This window comes from Onychomys torridus, chromosome 7 (assembly GCF_903995425.1).
Source record: "Onychomys torridus chromosome 7, mOncTor1.1, whole genome shotgun sequence".
Taxonomy (NCBI): domain Eukaryota; kingdom Metazoa; phylum Chordata; class Mammalia; order Rodentia; family Cricetidae; genus Onychomys; species Onychomys torridus.
This window is the reverse complement of record NC_050449.1, coordinates 49,117,705-49,139,076: the sequence shown is the minus strand read 5'-3', so window position 1 is coordinate 49,139,076 and position 21,372 is coordinate 49,117,705. Positions and strand designations below refer to the sequence as shown.

Sequence of the window (21,372 nt, the reverse complement as noted above, 5' to 3'; positions counted from 1 at the left end):
ATTATGAACCAAAGGCTGTGGAGCCCCCAGCTGGATCAGGCCCTCTGGATAAGTGAGACAACTGAATAGGTTGAACTGTTTGTGAGGCATCCAGGCTGTGGGACCAGGACCTGTCCTTAGTGCATGAGCTGGCCGTTTGGAACCTTGGGCTTCTACACAGGGACACTTTGCTCAGCCTGGAAAGAGGGGACTGGACCTGCCTGTACTGAATCCATCATGTTTAAATGAATCCCCAGGGGAGTCTTGGCCCTGGAGGAGATGGGAATGGAGGGGAAGGGCTGGGGGCAAGGTGGGAGCGGGAGAACAGGGGAACCCATGGCTGATGTATAAAATTATAACACAAATATAATTTTTAATAAAGCTTAAAAAAAGTTGAACAAATTCAGTAGCTCTTGTATCCATAACACATTAAGACAGACCTCTATCCTCTAACTGGACAGAGAGACAGACAAAGATAAATACAATGACAACAGAAATCCATGAACAAAAACTTGTGCGGGAAATGTAATTTATGAATCACCCTTGAAGACTCCATGTAGAAAAGCTCAGGAGTCAGAAATTCTGATCAGGACCCAATTGTGGTGGCATTTATACTTTTTATGAGTTTGACCTCTTACTATGTGACTGTTTTCTCACAGTGAGTATTAGAGAAAATTACCTTTCTTCTTCTAGCAGGAAGAAGGAAATGATCTACCATTTCAAAACAGCCTCCTGTTTTTAAGTTCTGCTGTGAGGAAATTGTATGTAATTAGGGCCTAACTAGCTGGGGCTTTATCATGCTGATTGATAGGAAAAAACAGAAAACACTTAACTTTATCTGGCTCAAGGAGTCCCTTGGAAAAAAGTAAAACTGTCCCATTCAGCTCCCTGCAGCCTTACATGAGGCACTAAGAGAAGCACTCAACTCCACCCCACTGTATTTAGTCATGTTCCTTCTAAACAGATGTGGGAAAGCTGGGAGACCTTGGGTGTTTGCAGTTTGATAATAGGACTGAAGAATGCTTCCTCTGTGCCCACATTTGCCTACTACATTATTCAAGCCCCACTGATAATAGTTTTTTTAAACATAATTCATCATGTGCTGCAATTTAGAAAAAATAGAACGCATATGAAAGGACAAAGACACCAATTGGAGAGAAAGAGAGAAAGAATTAGAATCAGACTCAGGTATAGTAACGGTTTGAATTGATCACACTGGAAATTTAGAATAACCACATGTAGTAACTGAATTTTTAATGGAAAAAATAGACATAGTATAAGACAGGTAGGTAGTTAAGTAGCAAGATGGAAATGCCGGGCGGTGGTGGTGCACACCTTTAATCCCAGCACTTGGGAGACAGAGCCAGGCCAGCCTGGGCTACCAAGTGAGCTCCAGGAAAAGGCGCAAAGCTACACAGGGAAACCCTGTCTCGAAAAAACAAAAACAAACAAACAAAAAAGGAAATTCTAAAAAAATAACTGAAAAGCAAAACTGGAGGTGAGAGGGTGGGCCTCTGTCTCTACTAGTCATCATTTGTGATTGCTTAGTCTCTAGGATTTAGCTATTTCAGGACTCTAGAATATGCTGACAGCTCACAACTTCAGGAGAAAGGTTTAAAGAATGAAGTGGGCTAATTCCTATCTGTTTGAACTCAATATAATAGTACTTATCCATGCTTAACTCTTAATCAATAAATGGCAGCCATATATACATTCTAGTAGTTTGTAAATAATTTGAAGATTCCAGGGTAAGCAAAAGTCACTTTCTCCAATAAAATCCTGTGTTATGATCACTGGTTTTTATGGTCAGACAGGTGGAAACAGGATATGGTCACTGTGGCCTGTCATTTCTTGAGAGCATTTCTACTTTGCCTGAAGTCTATGATCACAGATTTACAAGTGGCCACAAACATTTTCTTCCTCCATACAGTTTATCCTTCTAGAGAGCTAGACATTAAAGACTTGGTCCACCAAAATATATCTGTATGTGTATGTTTGTGATATGTATACTGATATATTAGTAATATATGTGAAATATGTAAATATATCAGTAATATATATGAAAATAATCAGAAAGTGACTCCATTTGCCAGAGATAATCTCAGGTTCAAGCAAAACTTCAAAAGACCTTAAGTCAGCCCAATTTGTGGTACAGAGACTGTACAAAAATATAACCAAAACAAATAATAATAATAAACTTTATGCATGTGGATAATCTTACTTATTGAACTTTCGTACTATTGGATTCAAACATCTAGTTTTCAAAAACAAAGTACAGGGCATACAAAGAAGCAAACCAGAAAAAATCAAATGGGAATTCCACCCACAAAAGCTGTCCCTGAGAAACCTATGGTCTAATATTAGGGAAAGAATTTAAAACAACTGTCTTAAAAGTTTGAGGAACTAAAAGATAATGTAAAGTCATGAGTGCCATGTCTGATTAAAATGGAAATATAGGTAAAGACTTAGAAAGTCAAAGGAGCAATAAAAAAAAAAAATCTGGAGCTGACAAAAACAATAGCCAAGATAAAAACAAAACAAAACAAACACAAGACACCTCGCTCCAGAAATTCAGAATTTGCAAATAATACAATAGAAAGTACTGAATTTACAGAAGACTAAGAAATAAGAATGAAGAAAATCTAGTAGTATGCAAAGCAAATATGACCATGAAGCAAATGTATACATTATACCAGTTAAGGAAGAAAAGAAACTGAAAACCAGGCATAGAATATTTGAGGAACTAATGGTTGTAAATATCACATACTTTGTGGTAGATGGGAGTATAAAATCAAGAAGCTCAGCACACTCTACAAAAGATGAACTCAAAGATATTCTCTAATGCTTTGTCATCAAACTTAACAAAAGACAGAGGAGGACAGGTGAAATCAAAAAAGGAAAAAGTCACCTGGTGGTGGCACACACCTTTAATCAGCACGTGGGGGGCACAGCCAGGCAGATCTCTGTGAGTTCAAGGCCAACCTGGTCTACAGAGAGAGTTCCAGGACAGGCTCCAAAACTATACATAGAAACACTGTCTCAAAAAAAAAAAACAAACAAAAAAGAAAAAAAATCAGATTTTAATCATATCACCACCATTCAAAGAGAAACTAATAGAAACCCATCCCAAATTCTTCTAAAAAAAAATGAAAGGGAATACTTTCTAACTTATTTGCTTAGGCTAAAATTACTGTTATACCAAAAGCCAGGCAAAGACACTGTAACTAATGTCATTGTGGACATCAATGTCATATCTAAAAGAAAATGCTATCAGGCCATATTTACTAGTGTATTTAAAAAATTTTACACTAAAACAATGGCTTTTTCCTCTTTCAATTCAAAGATAGATCAACATATAAAATTTAATGTAATATACCACAAAAAAGTGAAAGGAAAATTCTTGGCAAGGTGGAATAAAAATTTCAAGAATTGGTAGAGTTGGGTTGGGGATTTAGCTCAGTGGTAGAATGCTTGCCTAGCAAGCGTAAGGCCCTGGGTTTGAGCCTCAGCTCCAAAAAGAAAAAAAAAAAGAATTGGTAGAGTTATGAACCAAAATCTTAGAGGGCATATAATACATAGTGATGAATTACTGAAGGCATTCTCATTTGTATTATTTAGTTTTCTGTCGCTGTAACAAATACCTAAGCTTAATTACAGTTTCAAAGGTTTTAGTTTGTTTTGCATGTTGGTCCTCTTATTTTAAGACTGTAGCAGTACAATATATAATAGGTGGAAGCCTAGTCATCTCTTGGTGGCCAGGAGGTAGGAAGAGAAGAAGAGGAGATGCTAGTATCCCAATATCCCCCTCCAGAACACAGCCCTAATGACTTAACTACCATGCATGGAACATCATGTCCTAAAGACTTCACTCATTCCCAAGAGTGCCACAGGCCAGTGCATGTGCCTATAGGATCATGGCCTTTGTGGGACATTTATGTCCAAACTGCTGATACTTTTCAGTACTAAAGAAAGATATGTTTATTGCTGTCACTCCATTTGAACATGTTTACAGGGATGGGCAAATAGGAGTGGCTATAAAGATCAGAAAAGGAAAATGATAATTGTGTATTCATTGGTGTATTCTGTTGTTTTTGTTTTTGTTTTTTGTTGAGGGGGTGGTATTTTTGTTTTGTTTTTATCTGTAGTCAAGAATTCTGTGTGGAAAAACTGAGTTTCCTAAATGGAAGAAAAATACTATCTTACATATACAAACTGAGTTTGATTTTAGCAGACTTACCTGTTGGGAAACTCCCCGGAGAGTCCTTCAGACTGAAATGGCTAAGAGGTGTGTGTGGAAGAGGAGGCAGAAGGAGTGCAAGAGCCAGAGGTGCTGGGCAACTCCTAGGAAACAGTGTCCTCCTGACACAACAGCTGATGTACGTAGGAATTCCCAGAGACTGTGACAGCATCCCGACAAAATCTCAATATGGAGAAAGGGAGGTTGGGATAAAAGTCCCAACCACTAACCGAGAAGCTGTTTGCAATTGATAGCTTCTAGGAGAGGCTATACATCAGCCATCCTCCAGGGCAGGCCCCAGGACCAGGAAACACAAAGTGGACTCCACGATTTATGTGTTTGCTGTTTTTGATTTTCTGTTTTTAATTTAATGTAATTTGTCTATTTAAGAGAAAGAATATGAAGTTTAATTGACAGAAAGAGAGGATCTTGGGGGAACTGGGAAAGGAGAAAAACAGGGCTAAAATATATTGTAGGAAATTTTTAAATTTTTAAATGTGGAAATGAACTAGACAGTAGCTTAACTCTGTGAACACAAAAGCAAACACACAAACCAACACTGTTGGTTTTTTGGTTTTTTTTTTTATCAGCTTAAGACATTATTATTAAAAATTCAATTCAATGATAATTTTTCTAAATTTTTTATCTCTGTGTATTCCATATATATATATATATACACACACACACACACACACACACACACATGAGTGTATCACGTCACAATGATGATATGTTCTATGAAAAGAGTTGCTAGGTGATTTTGTCATTGTGTTAGCACAATAAATAGTACTTACTCAAACCCAGGTGGTATACGTTTGTCACTTGGTGTGACATCTTGATACAATCAACACAAGATGGACAAGTCTGCTGCCAGGCAAGGAATGTTGTTTTACAGGAAGCATTTACTTTTTGCTAAAGTAGAATTAACACCATTGAAAACAGAAAAAATTATAAATACTACATATAAAAGCAGTAACATAGTCATGTATTACTGTTATCAAGTATTATATACTATACATAATTGTACACTATACACTCTATTTTTTTATATAGTAGTATTTTTACACTATTAACAGCACCAGCCAGTGAGTAATGCACACTAGAATGTCTATATCATCATTAGGTAATAAGAATTTTTCATCTCTATTATCACATTTGGGCTATCATTGACCAAAATGTTACATTCTATGTACACTATATTTTTTTTTGACAACCCAACATTGTAAAGGCACCTACTTAGATAATTATATAATTCATTGTTTTTATATCTTGGTTTTTACCCTCTATTTTTCCCGTTTGGTTTTAAAGACAACTGTATAAAACAATATTGTAAAACTATGTCGGTGAAAACACTGTGTGTCATTTGTACAGATGGCTCACCATATTAGTGGTTATCCATGGAGTTTGCCAAATGCAAACAGGAAATATTTAGCAAGAATATGTCTGTTTGAGTTTGTCAGTTTCTCATTACTGTGGCAACATTCCCGATGAGAACAAAGGAAAGAATTATTTTATGTGACAGTTTCAGAGGTTTCTGTCCATTATGGCAACATTTAAACACATAAACATATGCTCATTCACCACACCATACAGCCAGGTTCATGAGAGGTGAGGGGGACAGAAAATATTTATTTAACTTTCAAAAAAGGAGTAATGGAGTCATTAAGAGGCAAAGGTAATAAAGCATATAGAAACATTGGCAAAATGGCAGAAGTAAACCTTTCCATCCTGGAATAACATGAAGTATAAGGACATTAAGTTTTCCAGTAAAAGGCATATATTTTCAGAAAGGATTTTAAAAACCACTTTGTATCTTCCTGAGAGTCATTTCATATATAAACATATAGATATATTAATGTAAAAGGACAAACCATACCATAAAGAAAATAATATTGATAAAGTAATAGACTCCATGACAAAAATGTTCCAACAGATAAAGAATACCATTTTTGGAATCTCAGAGAGAGGAAGAAGAGTTTGTATTTGTGACTGGGTCTTTGGAGGTCAGAGGGAAGTGTTGTTCACCACTCTGTGAGTCCAGCTAGCTGGTTCACTAGTGTCTTGGGCTTCTGTCTGGACCGTTCATCTTGCTGAAGGAACACTGTGGTTACAGATTTGTGCTACCATGCCTGGCTTTTCATGGGGTGTAAGGGGTGAAACTCAGGTCCTTAACCTTTTGTGTCTAATACTTTACTAATCAAGCTATTGCTTTCACCCACGGTTAACATTTAAGTTAATAGGTGAAGCAGGATCCTAATTAGTCTTAACAATAAAAACCTGGAGTCAGATAGCCAGCATGAAAGCTGAAAGATCAGAGAAGCAGAGCAGCCAGCCATCAGAGACTTTTTACTTCTACAAAATCTCAGACTGAAGCGGGGAATCCTGTCTCTAGGAATCCTCAGACTGAATGGGGGAGAGCAAGACCCTGTTTCCACCCCACTTACATTCCTGTCTCCACTTCCTTAGTGCTAGGATTAAAGGTGTGAGCTTCCTATGTGCTGGAATCAAAGGCACGATCCTCTCAAGTGCTGGAATTAAAGGTGTGTGTCACTACTACCCAGCTCTGTTTCTCTTTTAGACTGGTTCAATCTCATGTAGCCCAGGGTGGCCTTGAACTCCTGATCTTCCTGCTTCCTCCTCCCACATCCTGGGATTAAAGGTGTGAGCCACTACTGCCTGGCCCCTATGGCTAGCTCCACTCTCTGATCTCCAGGCAAGCTTATTTGTCAGAACACAAACAAAATATCACACAACAAATAGTTTCTTCTTTTATTTTCAAACAACTAATGGGGAGGAATGGGTATATTATCTCAACATTACTCCATTGCTTTAGTCTCAACCTTTCTTCATCATCACTATTAACCTCCTGCTCTAATCTAGCTTGAACATAGATAGTGTCAGCATGGATTTATATGGACCTTTACTGTGTACTCGATATAAACAAAGGAACAAGTCTTTGAGGGGCAGATCAGCTTATTTCCACATTCTGTCTCTGAAGTTAAATGAAAAGTATTTACCTGTATTTAACTTTAGACTATGTATTTCTTGTGGTGCATAGAAAGTTACCCACCTCAACTATTTTGTTGGAATCATAGAGCTTTTCAGATTTCATCACCATGATTCTTAACCAAGCATAAAAATTCAGAAGTGTTCTTATTGAGTCCAATCTATATCTTATGAGAGAGTATGTGTTTTCATTCTCTCAGGATAGCTTTAATGTCATTTCAGCAAAGGATTTTAAAAATGAACTAATTTGTCACATTAACAGCATGACACTGTACTGGGAAAGGAAAAACTAGGCTAAAGTTTTGAATCATTATATAATTGGATGTAAAATAACTAATAATCATAAAATGTTTTTTTCTTTAGGGCTAAAGAATATGAGAGTTTAGTGGAAACCAAAAATTCTGGCTCTGATTCACCTTATAAAGCAAAGTAAGTATTTTATCCCATATTTTAGTTATATTTCTCTTTGGTTTTGCCTTTAAAGAAAACATTATGACTGAACTATCATACTGTTGCAGGGGAAATTGGGGTTCCCTTTGGAGTTCTTAGTCTTTTTAATAAAAAGAATTTAGGAATGGTTTCGAACAGAAGCTTGAGGATTATTTTATTAGAATTTGAGATAAAAAAAACACAGTTAGAAAGAGCAGAAATCATGCACTATCTGCTCTCTGATTATAATGAAATTGCCCCAAAACAGTAATTGGAAAATTCACGAATACATGCAGGTAAAATGAGATTAAATAATGCATGGCTCAGCTATGAAAATTTTAAGAAAAAAATTTTAAGTCTTTTGAAAATGAATGCAAACTTAAATAATACAATCAGAATCTGTGGGATGCAGCGAAAATGGCTAGAAGAAAATTAATAGCATTTGATGTACATGTGAGAAAAGAAGGTCTAAAATGAGGTATCTGCACTTCTACCTTCAGGCACTATAAAAAGTAGAGTGAACTTGAACAGAAGAAAATAAATTCTTCAAATCGGAAGAAGTCTAGTTTTCAGTAGAAACTGAAATAGATTCTCAATCTAGGGAGAGGAGAATCCATAAGCTGGTGCCTTGTAAAGATGGAATTTTACTTTGTCTCTATATCCATCTCCTTTGTGTCCCAGGCCTAAGAACCTCTGCTGTACCCACTGTTGCCTTTTGATGATCTGATACCTGGAGATTGATAGGGAAAATACTACACCCTGGGAGCCAGAAAGGTATTGGTGATTTAGATGGAGGAACATAGTGGACCAGTAGAGTGCCAGTCACTAATGTTAGTCACTGTAGAATAGGATGAAAACAGCTGGAAAGCTGTTTGGGCTGTGGATGATAGTGGAAAGGCACTTACATTTCAATAACAAACAGTCACAAGCATTTTTAAAAACAGAAAATTTCAGAAAGAGAAACTGAGGGAGAGAAAGACTATTCTAGTGCTTGCAGCCACCTTAGCTGTAGAGAGTAGAGAATGAGACAGAAGAAACCAACCAAGAGCCTCAAGACCATACATTGTAATTTCAGCTATGTACTAACAATCTGATTTAAAAACCAACTGAAACCAGAAAATGAAGTGAGCAGAACAAGAAAAGAGAGAGAACTTCAAGACGTATAATGACCGAAGTCTCAGTGCATTGGCAGGGGCAAAGGGAAGAGTGAGCAGTACCAAGAAAACAGCACTCACCTCATTACCAAGCACATTGCAGATTTGTTGTTTAAAAACATCAATTTCCTTAAGTCTGCATAGCAAAATAATTGAAATTGTAATAATGTAATTTTCCACACAAAGAAAAGCTAAGGACTATATAGGTTGACTGCTGAGTCCTACAGGATCTTCCAAGATGAGTTGGCATCATTACTTCTCAGACTATTCCACAAAATAAAGAAGGTACAGTTAGAGACTCATTCAATGAAACCAGTAGTGCCTTGGATAAAGACATAACAGCTCAAAATCAAAATATCAACAAATTTAATTGATAAACACAAATGCAAAAATCCTCTAAAAAGTGCTTATAAACCAAATTTAGAAACACATTAAAAAATTGTAGGTCATGATCAAGTTGAATGCATTACAGTAATTTAAGAATGGTTCAATATATGTGGCATGGTAAACATAATATATTATATAATACATTGTACTAACATATATTAAAAGATGAAGAAAAAGCTTTTCACGAAATCCAACTTTCTGTCTTGATGAAGACCTCAAGAAACAAGAAGTGGGATAATACCTCAATGCAAAAAAGTTTCTCTATGGCAGACCTGTAGCTAAAGTTGTACTCATGGTGGAAAAACAAAAGACATTTTCTTGAAAGTCAGTATCCACTATCACTTCTCTTTTTGACGAGGTAGGGGGAAGGAGGGGAAGAACAAGAGGAAATCTTAGCCATAGAAATAAAGCAAGAAAGAGTAATAAGAGGAATACAAATAGGAAAAGAAGTCAAAGTGTCCTGTTTGCAAGTGATATAATCCCATTCATTGAAAGCCCCTAAAAACTCTACCAGAAGAATCTTAGCTGTTCTAAACACCTGCAGGTAAGTAACAGGACACAAAATGAGCTTACAGATTGGTAGCTTTTCTATATACTAATAGCTAACTCATATAGTAACCTTTAAAAAATTAAACACCTAGGCATAAACTTAGCCAGACATTAAAGACCTCCATAGAGGAACCTGTAAGGCCCTGACAAAAGAAATTGAAGAAGACACTGGAAGATGCAGAGACCTCTCATGTCCATGGTTGACAGACTGTTGTTAAAATGGCCATGTTACTAAATCAATATGCAGATTTAATTCAATCTCAATCAAAATACCACAGAAATAGAACATACATCCCACATTTCATATGGAAACAACAAAGACTTTGAATGGCCAAATAAATCCTGAATCACAAGTACTGTTGGATGTATCACAACACCTGATTTAAAACTCTATTATAGAGTTATATTAACAAAACCATCTTGGTACTGGAATAAAAACCATACAGACTATTGAATAGTATAGTTGATCCAAAAGTAAGCCTAAAGAACTGTTTATTCTTTTCTAAGGTACCCAAGAAAGACATAGGCAAGAAAATCTGTTCACCTCCTACTGCTAGGAAAACAGGCTATTGAAATGTAAAAGACTGACTCTAGATTCTTACCATTTCTACCCCAGTACAAAAATTAATTCAAAACATGTGGAGGCAACCAAAAATAAAACCTGCTTTAATACAATGACAGAAATTTGAAACTACTAGAAGAAAACATTGGGGAAAATTTCTAGGTAATAGGCTTAAGCAATGACTGTCTAAATAGAATTTCATTATTTCAGAGAATAAGATCAAGAATTGACAAATGAGATTTAATGAAATTAGCAAAGGAAAAAATAAAAATAGCCTACAAAATACAAAAAATTTTATGAGCTATTTATCTGATGGGAATTATTATATCTAGAAGACCTAATAATACAATCAAAAACAGACAATAGAACTGAACAGATGCTTTTTAACAGAAAAATACACCTGACCATTAAATATATAGGATACCTTATAGTATCTTCATCCATTCTGTATTGGGAAAAATATGCTGAGATTCTCTTCTTTTCTTGTTGGAATGGCTATCACCAAGAAAACAATAATGAGATGTAGGGAAAAGAAACTCTTATACTCTATCTATGGGAAGTAAATGAGTCCAGCCAACATGAAGGCTTCTCAGAGAACAAAGATAGCCTGTACCAGCTCTGGGTATACATACAGTTCAAACACCAAAGCCAGCTTCCCATAGAGGATTGCTTTATACTTACAGTTGTCATGGTGTAGATAGCCATGCTATGGCAGGCATCAGTTAGCTTCAACTCAACTGACATCATCAAAAATGTGATATAAACAATGTGGAGTTTTACTCATCCATGAAGGATTAAACAGTGCTTGTGGTAAAGTTAATGAAACTAAAGCTCTTTGTTTGAATTAAAATAAGCCACTACCATGAAAATAAAATGTTTCTTGTGTGGAATCTAGCGTGAAAAAATGTGAAAGATAAAGGATACAGTGTGTTGTGGAGTTGGTTGTGGGAGCCCATTTTTGGGTTCCTCATAGCTTTACCCAGCAGGCCCGTATAGAGGATGAGTAGGGCCACGGGCCTGAGTGCAGGTGTCTGAGATGGTCTGCACTTGGCTGTGCTGGGGGAGGAGATCTTTTGCTCCACCCCCTTGGTGTCTCTATAAATACCCTGGGGCAGAGACAGTCAGGGCCCATTGGAATAGGTTCCAGGCCCTCTCGAGGCTATCCTTTATTTTCTGTCTGTTTATCTCCACAATCTAAATTCTTCTATCTAATATTTCCTGCTGCTCACACTTAAGAAAACTCTGGGGAGCTGTGGGGTTGGTGGGTAAACGCCCCACTGTTGGTGAAGATCTTTTCCCATTCTGTAGGCTGCAGTTTTTCTTATTTTCTGTGTCCTTTGCCTTACAGAAGCTTCTCAGTTTCAGGAGGTCCCATTTATTAATTGTTGCTCTCAGTGTCTATGCTATTGGTGTTATATTTAGGAAGTGGTTTCCTGTGCATTCAAGGCTACTTCTCACTTTCTCTTCTATCAGGTTCAGTGTAACTAGTTTTATAGTGAGGTCTTTGATCCACTTGGACTTTAGTTTTGTGCATGGTGATAGATATGGATCTGTTTGCAACCTTCTACATGTTGATATCCAGTTATGCTAACACCATTTGTTGAAGATGCTTTCTTTTTTCCATTGTACAGTTTTGGCTTCTTTGTCAAAAATCAAATGTTCATAGGTGTGTGGATTAATGTCAGGATCTTCAATTCAATTCCATTTATCCACATGTCGGTTTTTATGCCAGTATCAAGCTGTTTTTATTACAATAGCTCTATAGTAGAGCTTGAAGTCAGGGATAGTGATGCCTCCAGAAGTTCCTTTATTCTACAGAATTCTTTTGAGACTTAATGTTCTTGACATACAGGTCTTTCACTTGTTTGGTTAGAGTTACTCTAAAATATTTTATGTTATTTGTGGCTTTTATAAAGGGTGATGTTTCCCTGATTTCTTTCTCAGCCCGTTTATCACTTGTATCAGGAGGGCTACTGATTTTTTTAGTTAATCTTATATCCTGCCACATTACTGAAGGTGTTTATCAGTTGAAGGAGTTCCCTTGTAGAATTTTTGGGGTCACTTATGTATACTATCTTATCTGCAAATAGCAAAAATTTGACTTCTTTCTCAAAGCACCAACTCTGTGTTTTATTGATTCTTTGTATTGTTCTCTTTGTTTCTATTTTATTGATTTAGCCCCCAGTTTGATTGTTTCCTGGGTGGGTTTGCTTCTTTTTGTTCTAGAGCTTTCAGGTTAAGTTGCTTGTGTGAGATTTCTCCAACTTCTTTATGTAGGCATTAGTGCTATAAACTTTCCTCTTAGCACTGCTTTCATAGTGTCTCATAAATTTGGGTATGTTGTACATTCATTTTAGGAAATCTTTAATTTCTTTATTTCTTTCTTGACCCAGTGGTGATTCAGTTGAGTGTGTTCAGTTTCCATGAGTTTGTAGACTTTCTCTAATTTGTGTTTTTGTTGAATTCTAACTTTAAACCATGGTGATCCAATAAGATACAGGGGGTTATTCCAATTTTTTGTATCTGTTGAGATTTGCTTTGTGACTGAGTATGTGCTCAGTTTTAGAGAAGGTTCCATTAGGTGCTGAGAAGAAGGTATATTCTTTTATGTTTGGGTGAAATGTTCTATAAATGTCTGTTAAGTCCATTTAAATTATAACATCTGTTAGTTCCCTTTTTTCTCTGTTAAGTTTCTGTAGATGTAACAGTCTTGTTAAATAAAAAACACAGAGCCACTTGCAGAATTAAAAGCCAAGAGGTCAGAGCAATAGCTGAGAACTGAAAACCTTACCCTTCACTGCTGCTCTGTCTTTCCTCTCTGCAAGAGACCTACTTCTGTGTGTTTTTTCTTTTTTATAGACTTTCTGTTCTGCTTTCTCATGGGTTGTAAACCCAACCACATGACCTCCTCGTCACTGCCTGTCTGTACAGACCTCCAGGTCTTTTATGGTTGGTATTGAGATTAAAGGCGTGTGTCACCATACTGGCTGTATCCTTGAACACACAGAGAGCCGCCTAGCTCTGCCTCCCAAGTGCTGGGATTAAAGGCATGCACCACCACCACCCAGCTTCTGTTACGGCTTGCTCTGACCCCAGGGCAACTTAATTAATGTACAAATAAAATCACATTTCAGTACAAATAAAATATCACTATAAGTTTCTGTTCAGCAGACCTGTTCATTGTTGAGAATGAGATTGTTGAAGTTTCCCACTATTAGTGTGTGGGGTTTGGTGTGTGATTTAAGCTTTAGTAATGTTCCTTTTACAAATCTGGGTGCCCTTGTATTAGGGGCATAAATATTCAGAATTGAGACTTTCTCTTGATGGATTCTTCCTGTGATGAATGTGAAATGCCCTTCTTCATCTCTTTTGATTGATTTTGTTTGAAGTCTATTTTGTTAGATATTAGGATAGCTACAGCAGATTGTTTCCTAGTCCTTTGGTTGGAAAGTTTTTTCCCAACCCTTTACTCTGAGGTAATGTCTGTCTTTGAGGCTGAGGTGTCTTCCCCCCCACCCCTCCCAGACGAGGTTTCTCTGTGTAGCTTTGGTTCCTGTCTTGGATCTCACTCTGTAGACCAGGCTGGCCTCGAACTCATAGAGATCTGCCGGCCTCTGCCTCCCAAGTGCTGGGATTAAAGGCATGTGCTACCACTGCCTAGCTGAGGTGTGTTTCTTATATGCAGCAGAAGGATGGATCCTGTTTTCGTACCCATTCTGCTAGCCTGTGTCTTTTTATAGACGAAGTGAGTCTGTTTTTATTAAGGGATATTAATGACCAGTGTTTGTTAATTCTTGTTATTTTTCGGTGGTAGTATGTGTGTGTTTCCCTTGTTTGGGATTTGTTGATATGAGGTTATCTGTTGCTTGTGTTTTGGTGGTTGCAGCTAGCTTTTTTGGGTTGGAGTTTTCTTCTAGTACTTTCTGTAGGGCTGGATTTGTGGATATGTTTAAATGTTTAAATGTTTAAATCTGGTTTTGTCGTGAAATATTTTGTTTTCTCCATCTACCATGATTGAAAGCTAGGTATAGTAGTCTGGCCAGCATCCATGGTTTCTTAGTATCTGTCCAGAACCTCCTGGCTTTCATAGTTTCCATTTGAGAAGTCAGGTGTAATTCTGATAGGTCTGCCTTTATATGTTATTTGACCTTTTCTTTTATTGCTCTTAATATTCTTTCTTTATTCTGTATGTTTAGTGTTTTGACTATTATGTGACAAGAGTACTTTTTTGTGGTCCAGTCTATTTGGTGTTCTGTAAGTTTCTTGTACCTTCATAGGCATGTCTTTCTTTAGGTTGGGAAAGTTTTCTTCTATATATTTTCTGTACCTTTGAGCTGGAATTCTTCTTCTTCTATCCTATTCTTCTTAGGTTTGGTCTTTTTATGGTGCCCCAGATTTCTTGAATGTTTTGTATTAAAAATTTGCTGGATTTATCATTTTCTTTGACTGATGAGTTTATTTCCTCTGTCGTATCAGTGCTTGAGATTCTCTCTTCCATTTCTTGTATTCTGTTGGTTATGCTTGCCTCTGTACTTTCTGTTCATTTACTCAGATTTTCCTTTTCCTGAACTCCCTGTTTGTGTTTTCTTTATTGCCTCTGTTTCAATTTTCAGGTTTTGAACTGTTTGATTGTTTTTTCTTTTGTTTCTTGACTTTCTTTAAGAGATTTCTTTATTTCCTCCAATTTTTTGTTTGTTCTTTCCTCCATTTCTTTAAGTGAAATTTTCATTTTCTCTTTTAGGTCCTCTATCATCTTCATAAAGTTGTTTTTAAAGTCATTTTCTTCTGGATCATCTGCCCTGGGATGTTCAGGTCTTGCTGTTGTAGGATCACTAGGTTCTGGTAGTACCATAATGCTCTTTATGTTGTTGAATTTGTTCTTACACTGACATCTACCTATTTCTTCCTTTAATCCAAACAGGTGGGGCTCTAGGTCACTCTTATTCCAATTGATCCAGGTGGGGCCTCTGGCTCCTCTGGTTGTTCTTCTTCCCAGTTGGCCCAGGAGGGGGCTTAGAGCTCTGGTGGTCACTGTTCCCAATCAGTGCAGGCTGGGCATATGGCTCACTGGTGCCACAGGAGATAGTTGACTTGGTGAGGTGGCACGGGAAGAGGCAGCTGCTGGTCCCTGGTGCTCCAGTGGATGGGTGAGAGGGGCGTGGAATGTGCCCCTAGGGCTTAGCTAGAGATCTGGTCTGCCCAGTCCAGAGATTGGGCCTTACCTGTTCCCAATTGGTGCAGGGTGTGCTTATGGCTCTGGAGGTCACTGGTGTCACAGGGGATGGGGGTGGGGAGCTCATTTATACATATTCTTATGACAAGTATTCTTATGTATAAGTATTTTGCCAGTTGTCCTGAATTATCTTATTATTAATGCTTTGCAGATCTCTGTGTTTGCATAGTTTTTACCTAATTAACCAGACAAATCACAAAAAGTTATATTTATTATAACTTATATTTATTATCCATCTATATTAGTTATTTCTGTAGACACTGTAGCAAAATACCTGATATGAAGCAAATGGAGAGAGGAGCAGTTTACTTTGGTTTACAGTTGAAGGCTATGTCCTCCATAGTGGGAAAGACACTGTGGTAGGAGCCACTTACAGCTGTGGTGACATGAGATTGACATCTTGGTGAATCAAGGAAAGTTAAATGAGGCAGGATTAGAGTTAGGCTGTGAACTTCCAGTCCTTCTGTGCCCATCCCTGACCTATATCAGGCAAGCAGAATCTACCTCCTAAAGGTTATACAACCTCCCAAAGCAGCACCTCAAGCAAGCTAGGACCCTGACATGGTCAAACATAAGCCTGTGGTGGTTATTTTATATCATCTAGTGATTTCTAACTTTAAAATTAGGGTTTTTCTTTTTCTTTTCTTTTATCTGCATTTTCTTACTGTCTGAATCCAGGAGTGCATATTACATTCAGACAAGGGTTCAGATTGTAAAATATTTTAGATTTTACAAACCTTAAAACTAGAACTTTATAGTTCAAAAAGCCACATGTAGTATGTGTTGTGACTTTGTTCTAATTTTGACATAATACAAATGAAACTTTATTAGACAATAGCTGGTGTTAGCTGGGCACTAATTAGCCTATCCATGTTTTAGACAAACTCATAATTCAGTGGTCTTTATTTTTAAAATATATTTCCACTCCACTCCTCTAAAGTATCTTATTTCATACTTTAAGTCTTTTTTCAAATAAGTATATGTGTATGTGGTACATGTGTGTACATAAGCACAAACACACAATCATGTTTGACTTAATTCCATGTGTATGTATGTGTGTGTGTGTGTGTATATATATATATATATACATATATATATATATAGTGTGTGTGTGTTTGATATATTGTGCACCCCAATAAACTTATCTAGGGGTCAGAGACAGAACAGCCACTATATTAAACATAGGTTTAGCCAGTGGTAGCACATGCCTTTAATCCTAGCATTCTGGAGGCAGAGATCCATTTGGATCTCTCTGTGAGTTCAAAGCCACACTTGAAACAGCCAGGCATGGTAACACATGCCTTTAATCCCAGAAAGTGATGGCAGGAAGCAGAAAGGTATATAAGGCATGAGCACCAGGAACTGATTTTAGCAGCAATTCAGCTGAGATCCATTCAGATGAGGATTCAGAGGCTTTCAGTCTGAGGAAATAAGATCAGCTGAGGAATTGGTGAGGTAAGGTTGGATATGGCTTGTTCTGTTTCTCTGATCTTTCAGAGTTTACCCCAATAACTGACACCAGGTTTGTTTTTATTAATAAGACCTTTTAAGAGTCATGCTACATGTATGTGTGTGTACACACACACACACACACACACACACACACACACACACACATCTTGCTATAAACTCACTGATTTGCAAGAAAGAATTACTGTAAACAATTTAGTAGGCAACTTGTCACATATTTACCTTCTTAGGTAGAAGTTTCAGAGTATAGGATAGTTAGTATAGTGGTTAATAGAGAACATGACACAGTTGATCTACTCCTCTGGAGTCCTATGCTTTTCTTGGCTTCTGATTATCTGTTGTTAGTTTCAGCTGCAAGTCTAACACTCAATGGAGCCCTACTCACATACCAGCCAACTGATTTTTGTTGTTGAATGGACCTCCTCCAATAGGCAAGCCAGATCTTTTGGACCTAACCACAGAATAAAAACACCTGTATAATAAGCCCTTATAAACCCTTTGCTTTTGTCACATTTGCTTATGTGGAGAAAATAAAATTGCAAAGCAAGTCACTTGGCCACATCCCAAGTAACTATGGGAAGAGGAATGTACAAGTGGTAGCTATCACAAAGTGATTCTTTAAAAGTCTTTAGTGTAGTTCTGTTATAAAACTCTGAGAATTCTCCTCTTTGACTGTTCTCTATTTTAGTATCTTTTGTTTGGTTCCGTCTCATCTTCTTGAGGTCTAGGAAATCAGCTAGAGAATTTCTTCCTTGGTAATATCTTTTCATAGCTTTACAAAACAGTACTGGGTTATAAATTTATTTTTTAATCTAGCCTGTTCTCCCAAACTCCGTGTTTCCAATTTAATTAGCATTTGATGTCTATACGCTTAGACCCTTTATATAAACATATCTGAATTGAAACTCCTAATATTAGTCCTTATAATCTTGCTCATTTTAGGCAATGACAAATCCATCTTGAAAATGGAAGCTTTTTCTTAGTTTTCATACTCTTTTTAAAATTCCTTAGCAGATTGCCTTTCCCTTAAGAATCTGACTACTGTTCTCTACTTCCAAACTAGTTACCCCATCTAAGACTTCTTAAACTCTTTCCACATGTGACTCCTTTTCACTAGAGGAGTTTTTATAGAGCCATGAGTATGTACATGTGTCAAATATTTAGGGAAATCAAATGCTTACTGATTATAAATCATAAAGAACTTTAGTTTAAAACAGTTCTTTGATATACATATTATTTTACCATTCTTTAAAGATGAAAGCATTTTAATCAATGATATGGAGTTGATTTTTACATAGAGTATTAAACCTTGGCTGAATATTTGATGCTTAAGGACATAGAGCACCTTCAGCCATTTCCAGAGTTGATTGATGTTTTAAATTTATAATTCTTAATTCTGATACTACTACTTCAAGTAAATAAGTAACATAAAATGGCAAGAGTATATGTAGGGCCTTTTTATAAAATGTTGGAAATTTTTTCCTAATCCAAAGACAAAACTCATTTTACACTTTTTTGTGAAACTTAAGTTAGCAACTCAGACAGCAGTACTAAAAACCAAACATTCTACCCCAAAACTGCTTTAATTTGATACTTTAATGCTGAGGAATGACACTTGAAAATTGTGTATTTTCCATAATTAAAGCATTATATTCATATGAGATCAGAAAACTTTATATGTCTAAAAACACTGCAATTCATAACATATAGTAGTCCTGAGTCAGTGCCAAGGTTTTTCATGTAATTTTTTGTTGGTTTTATGTGGTATGATAGCATGTACAATGCAAAGCATGCAAATTGTGTGTTGAGAACCAAGGATGCAGTGAAGTCACATGTTGCTAAAGCACATTTCATATTCATTCTGTATCTAATTTTAAATTAGTGTTTGCTCTTTGCATTCAGAGACCTTTTACTGATGCCAGTTTTCCTTTTCTGCATGGGATTGGAAGCCAAGGCTTCAGAAGCTGGGCTGTAGCTTAAGCTACTTCCTCAACTGAATTGCTGTTGTAGCCCCTTAGTCTCACAGTCTGTGTGCTTTTCACAGCAGTCCATTCCCCACAGGCAACAAGCAGGAGTGATAGCAGCGTACTTTAAAATATTGTCAATCCTCATATCGAAATGAAAAGAACATCATTCTTTTAATTCTTGCTTTAGCATGATTGCTTATCCTTGAAGACCTGTAGGTAGTTGTACACATTTTCTTTTCTTAGATGTTAACAACTACTAGAATAGCTTTTGTTCAATATTCCTATAAACTAAAAACTTGTCTTTTACAAAAATAATTATTTGGAATAAAAACTGAAAGTGAATAAACGTCAGGCAATCAAAATAACACATTAAATAAAGTCTAAGAATGAGCATTGAATTTAGAGTTTCTCTAGAATTAAAGTTATCCAATTCCCAGAAAAAAAGATACTATGTATAAAATAACTATAGTTCAACTAATTTTGTAGTATTGATGTTTAAAGTTTGGAACAATGAGGAAATATGTCTCCCAAAGTTTATTTTTTGTACCTGTGACACTAAGTACTGCTCTTCTGAGGCTGGTGTATCTGTATATGAGGTAAAGGAGATGATGCATCTCACCACTTTTCCTTCTCAACTTTATGTGCTCTTTTTCTTTTTCAACCTACTGAGTCCACTCAGTACTGCCAGTATATACATGAGTGTAGGGCCATCTACTGGAACATGGTGCCATATCCCGTAAGGAAACTGACTCCCTCTCCCAGCAGCCGTGAGTTACCAGTAGCTCCTTAATTAGGCATAGAATGTCACGACCACCTCTGTAGTGGTTTGAGAATGATCACAATAGGCTCAAATGTTTGAATACTTGGTCCCCTGGTGGTGGAAGCAGTTGAGAAGGATTAGGAGGTGTGGCCTTGTTGGAGAATGTGTGTCATTGGGACTTTGGGGTCTCAAAAACCTACACCATTTGATGAGTTCTCTCTCCCTGTCTCCTGTGTGTGGATCACATATGCCTTCTCAGTTACTATTCCAGAGCCATGCTTGCCATGCCTGCCTGCATGCGTGGCTGCCATGATAGTCATGTACTAACGCTCTGGCACTGTGAGTTCTTGTGTGCAATAGCCCTGGCATGTCTGGAATGGGGTTGCTGTCCTCATGCACTCTCTCTGGCTCTTAAAATCTTTTTATCTCATCTTCTAGGATTATCCCTGAGCTTTGGGTTGAGAAAAGAATTTTATTCCCTTAGTTTTGATATGAACATTAAAGGTATTTTAATAATAGGCTGCTGTTGCTCCTGCTGGTCGCCCTGTGGGGAACATACTGTTGTGAGGAATTGTGATCTAGTTGTGCCGTTTAGAGTTCATTACACAACAGTCTTTTAGTCTCTTTGTTTCTTCATGTTGACTATTTGTGGGTTTCTATTGTGATTGTCATCTATTACAAAAGGAAGCTTCTCTGATGAGTATTGATTGAATGATGTACTAATTTATGGGTACAAAGGTAAACACTTAGGAGGCAGCTTAATACTATGTCCATTTAGCAGAATAACAGTAGTAAGTCTCTCCTTGGGCTAATGACATCCTCAGCCATGGGTCCTTGGCCAAGATAAGAATGTCAGACATGATTTCTATCTTAGAGACTTTAACTTAATATGCCCAGGGGGTTGATCAAATATAGTAGAAATCAGGAAAAACTCATATGAATTTACAAGATTTTTTTAAACTTGGAATGTTATATATTTTTGCATGTGTGTTCATACCTTTATACACATCTATGTATATATGTATGTGTATGCACACATGCACGCACATACACACACACACACACATATGCTGACTTCCTAGGTTTGTCTGTTAAGGAGACTTACAAACAGTGACTTAATGGCAGTTTTGTTCACTAATGCTCACTGATTTAGAACCTGAAATATCATTTCTCATAAAAAGAAAAAAAGATACGTTGAATTGGGATTTTCCATATCTGAATACATTGTCACACATCTGGTAAGGAAGGTGTTAAAGACTACTGTTATATTATTAAAGAAATCAGGCCGGGCGGTCGTGGCGCATGCCTTTAATCCCAGCACTCGGAAGGCAGAGGCAGGTGGATCTTTGTGAGTTCGAGGCCAGCCTGGTCTACCAAGTGAGTTCCAGGAAAGGCGCAAAGCTATACAGAGAAACCCTGTCTCGAAAAAAAAAAAAAAAAGAAATCAGACATCAACTTGAAGAGTCTCCTTGTCAAAGATGGGCAGTTAGAATTTCATGAAGGGTAATTAATTGTACTGATTGATTGAAACGTAGCAAACAAGTGAAAGCCATGAGTTTATAACATTCTAAAAAGTCGGTTATTTCTGAAAGATAATAAAATCAATAGAGGGAAAGAGTCAGACATTCTTCCTGCCTTT

The 21,372-nt window shown here is 36.9% G+C and overlaps 1 protein-coding gene across 3 annotated transcripts in view; it reads left to right on the top strand.

The window, feature by feature from the left end:
• Positions 1-21,372, top strand: part of Scaper (S-phase cyclin A associated protein in the ER) — a 366,940-nt gene that overhangs the window by 158,523 nt on the left and 187,045 nt on the right. For all 3 annotated transcript variants that reach the window (XM_036192654.1, XM_036192655.1, XM_036192653.1), the window contains exon 22: positions 7,586-7,651. In XM_036192654.1, coding sequence (XP_036048547.1) covers positions 7,586-7,651 — 66 coding nt within the window. The remainder of the gene's footprint in view (positions 1-7,585; positions 7,652-21,372) is intronic.